Here is a 3,887-nt window from a genome sequence, read left to right on the forward strand (position 1 = left end):
TCTAAAAACCATTATTATCTTTGATATTGACGAATGTTGTGAAATTCAGTTCTTTTTTTTTCTCTCAACTTCGTTCTTTTTAATATCCTGTGATTTCCTTCTCTTCAGAGTTTGAATTATGTGATATACAAATGAGATAGCAATTAAAATAGGTCCACTCAGCGGGATGATTTGAGATTTCGAAAACTTGCATCACACCGTATCTGGTTTGCTCCACCATACTATTATCAGAAAAACCGTTTCCTTTTGTAAGCAAACGAATTAGTTTTAGTTATGAAAGCCGTAGTAAATGATCATCCTGAAAGTATTGATCATGATAAGCTGTATTGTCAAGTTTATGATTTAGGAAAAAAGTTAAGGATGTCAAAAACCTTTTTCTTTCTAGTAGTGAATCATCTCTTATCAGTAATGCAGCATGACATTTATCAGTGATGTGTTACTGGCAAATATTTGGCAATTATCTCCGATGTAACGACAATTTGAATCATAATCACTTTAAATGGAATGTTTATCAAATACACAACCATATTTCGAAATTTGACATCACTGTCAAATGTAATAAACAATTTCTCTTGCACTTAAATTTGAACATTCAAAATATTTTCACGGAAAAAAGACAGATAATTTAAGCGTTTAAAATAGCAAAAACTGTTTGTTGTATTTAATATTGGGAAATCGGGAATGTTTCTTCTTCAGTTCAAACTTCGTTTCAATATGTTTTGCCTTATCGATGTTTCTTTTTGAAATGATTACCAATATGTGAATTAGTTGATTCAAAATATTTCATAAAAAACAAAAGAAGCTATTCCTCGAAACAAATGCTTAAAATAGGTCAGTAAACTTTAAACTTTTAATAACCATAAAATTTGTATTCAGGAGACGAAAATAAAAAAATTGTGCAATATTTACCATTGTTTGCTTATTGCGGTATTGTTTACAAATGGTTATATTGCAATACATTCATGCTTGTACATACAATGATATAAACATAATTACGCATATACAAGTATCTGCAAACATATGCATGCGCACGTAAAAATTATGTACGTACGCTAATACATTTATAGTTCTGTTCTTTTTTTGCAATTTTTTCTGATAAAAACCATGTAGAAAATTATGCATGTTCCAATCCTTGTTGACATTAACAAGCGAAACAGTGACAAATATCGGATTCATTTTTCGTGCACAATGTTATCTTTTAACGTCAAAAAGCCGTTTCACTTTAACTGTAGTATATATCTTATGTTAATATGGATTTTTTTTTTAGATGAGTGGTAGTAGTGCAACAGTTGTAACGCAACGTCTAGCTCCGAAACGTCAAACGTTGGATGAAGCGTATGCACCGCCGGCGAATTTTCTGGAAATTGAAGTGATCAATCCAATAACTCATGGTGTTGGGAAGACACGTTATACTGATTATGAGATTCGATTGAGGGTAACGTATTATGGTTTTTATCAAAAAGATATGTCGAGATAAATTTTAATAAAGCAAATAAGAGTTTGGGATTTTTTCGAAATTTGTTTTAATTTTTCGAAGTTTCATTATGAAATCATTCAGTTAGCTTACATCGGATTAGGCTTCGTGTATGATATAAAGCTTTCACGGACTTCGATAGTACTATCATTTACTATAAATATGAAAAACTTTTCATAGTTTTTATGATCTACACTATATCACATTGAAATGTGCTTCAATATTTCCATAGATTTTTTGGTTTGGTTTGATTATAATGATTGCGAGATTAAAAAACTACGTTGCTCTAGTAAACATATGCTAGTAAACTACAAATAGTTCAAAATTGATAAATTGCAATGTGTAGACAAAGTTGTTTAGAACTGTAGCTATAGTTTAACTATGGTCAATTGCTTAATTATGACTAATTTCTTGATTGTGCATGTTGATACTTTTATGAGAAAATTTAAAGCTACTTTATTAGTTCTTTTCACCTTGTTTCATGTTAACTGGATTATGCTGAATTGCAGACAAATTTGCCGATATTTAAGTATAAAGAATCAAGTGTTCGTCGTCGTTATTCCGATTTTGAATGGCTTAGAGGTGAATTAGAACGTGATAGCAAGGTATATATTACTTTTAATGTTTTATTTGAAGAAAGTGTATTCAACAAATATTGTTCTTTCGAAACAGTAACATTACTGTTTCTCATAAAACATTTGAATTAATGAAATAAATATTCGCAAAACAGTTCTCCATCACGACTGGCAACAATTACAGCACAGCGAAGGGACGAGATGGGATTGGTATCTTAAGAGTTCAGTTGGGTAGTAAACATCTACCTATGTGTTCTATCAGTATAAACTGGACGGTCTGATTCAGCGCATTATTTGATCTTTGAATGGATAGATGGAATCAGCGTAGTGATCTAACTGTAAAGCATCATTTTCAAAACACTTGTCCATGATTATGTCATATATTTTCATTGCTGCAGATTGTTGTGCCAACTTTGCCTGGTAAGGCACTCAAGCGGCAATTACCATTCCGTTCCGACGATGGGATATTTGAGGACTCATTTATCGAGGAAAGGAGAAAAGGCTTGGAACTGTTCATCAACAAGTAGGTTCTTGTTAAGACTTTTTTCCCTCACTATTCAACTTCATGATTATGATTTCCCAGCTCTCAAATATTTATACAACTCGTGTCACTGTGTCGTTTTTAAGAAAATTAAAGAAAGGAAGCTTTTCACACAAATTCTCTTTTTTTTGTTCAAGATGCAAATTTCGAATGCTGTCTTATACTGCTATGTTAAATTGGATGAATGACTTCTGCGCTTTTATCGGTAGGACTTTCTAATGCCTTGAGCTTTACTTTTACCGTTATTGCATATTAATTGTAGGTAATTCTTTCTAAATCGAACACAAGAACAATTGTTTTGCAGAGTTGCTGGACACCCACTTGCACAAAACGAACGATGCTTACACATCTTTCTACAGGATCCAATAATTGACAAGCATTATGTTCCAGGCAAAATCCGTCTCACATAAATGTTTGCACTAATTTATCATCGTATTCATCGCTGTGCAACATAGAACCAGTTGTGTTCTCTTTTTTATCCGAACGATATTTTAGGCTTCATTGAAGCAATTATCATTTTGTGCAAGTTAATCTCTTTGTTGAGAAATGTTTATGGTTTGTTACTTAATCTTCATTATTATAAGTAATGTGTTACATTTTATCTTCATTTCGTTTTATGAAAAATCAGTTGTGTAATAGATTAGTTATATTTGTCATCAATTTGGTTTATTTTGTCATGATGAGAGCGAAGGTATTTACACATTACTGTGCTAGTTTGTTGCTGGCAAAATGTGACTGTTAAGTATGCATAATTCGTATCAATGGGTAGAAACATAGAAAATTTCCCACTACGTGATAATTTATTAAACGGTCAGCATAACCTTTTGTGAAATATCGTTGACTGACGAACTGACTGTTGTGGATTCCATTTACTTTTATTTTTGGTTACTTTGATAAGTGCCTCTTTCACTGTTATTGTAGAAAAAATTTATTTAAATGTTGTTATAACAAAACAAAGCTAAGTGTACCGTTTTAACTGTAAACCATTCCTCAGTAAATAGATTTATCGACACCGTGGACAACTGAAGTAACTTTTATAGCGAAGGTATTTACAAAACAGTATATGTATACTGTTTTCTGTACTTCTACCTGTTCATACATATATTTATAGAATCTTTGTATTTCATATCTTCCTTTTCTTATTTGGTTAACTTCGTGTTTTATCATATCTCTAAGAACAGTTCTTCGATGTTTTGTACAGAAATAAGCAAAATAGTTTCTTGCTTATATATATATATATATATATATATATATATATATATATATATATATATATATATATATATATATATATATA

The 3,887-nt window shown here is 30.9% G+C and overlaps 1 protein-coding gene across 1 annotated transcript; it reads left to right on the plus strand.

Moving 5' to 3' along the window:
• The first annotated feature begins 1,261 nt into the window (after window positions 1–1,261).
• On the plus strand, window positions 1,262–3,245 carry LOAG_13370 (sorting nexin-12). The gene is made up of 4 exons (XM_003148878.2): window positions 1,262–1,435; window positions 1,984–2,079; window positions 2,448–2,572; window positions 2,895–3,245. Exons 1-4 carry the CDS (start codon window positions 1,268–1,270, stop codon window positions 2,998–3,000), a joined length of 495 nt encoding a protein of 164 aa, XP_003148926.1. The 5' UTR covers window positions 1,262–1,267; the 3' UTR covers window positions 3,001–3,245.
• The last annotated feature ends 642 nt before the right edge of the window (window positions 3,246–3,887 follow it).

Source organism: Loa loa (assembly GCF_000183805.2).
Source record: "Loa loa unplaced genomic scaffold supercont3.168, whole genome shotgun sequence".
In the NCBI taxonomy this organism is placed as follows: domain Eukaryota; kingdom Metazoa; phylum Nematoda; class Chromadorea; order Rhabditida; family Onchocercidae; genus Loa; species Loa loa.

Excerpts from the sequence above, each read along its gene's own strand:
- LOAG_13370 (XM_003148878.2), top strand. The coding sequence starts at position 1,268 with ATGAGTGGTAGTAGTGCAACAGTTGTAACGCAACGTCTAGCTCCGAAA. Across the intron at positions 1,436-1,983 it reads ATTATGAGATTCGATTGAGG|ACAAATTTGCCGATATTTAA; the intron begins GTAACGTATTAT and ends GCTGAATTGCAG. Across the intron at positions 2,080-2,447 it reads AATTAGAACGTGATAGCAAG|ATTGTTGTGCCAACTTTGCC; the intron begins GTATATATTACT and ends TCATTGCTGCAG.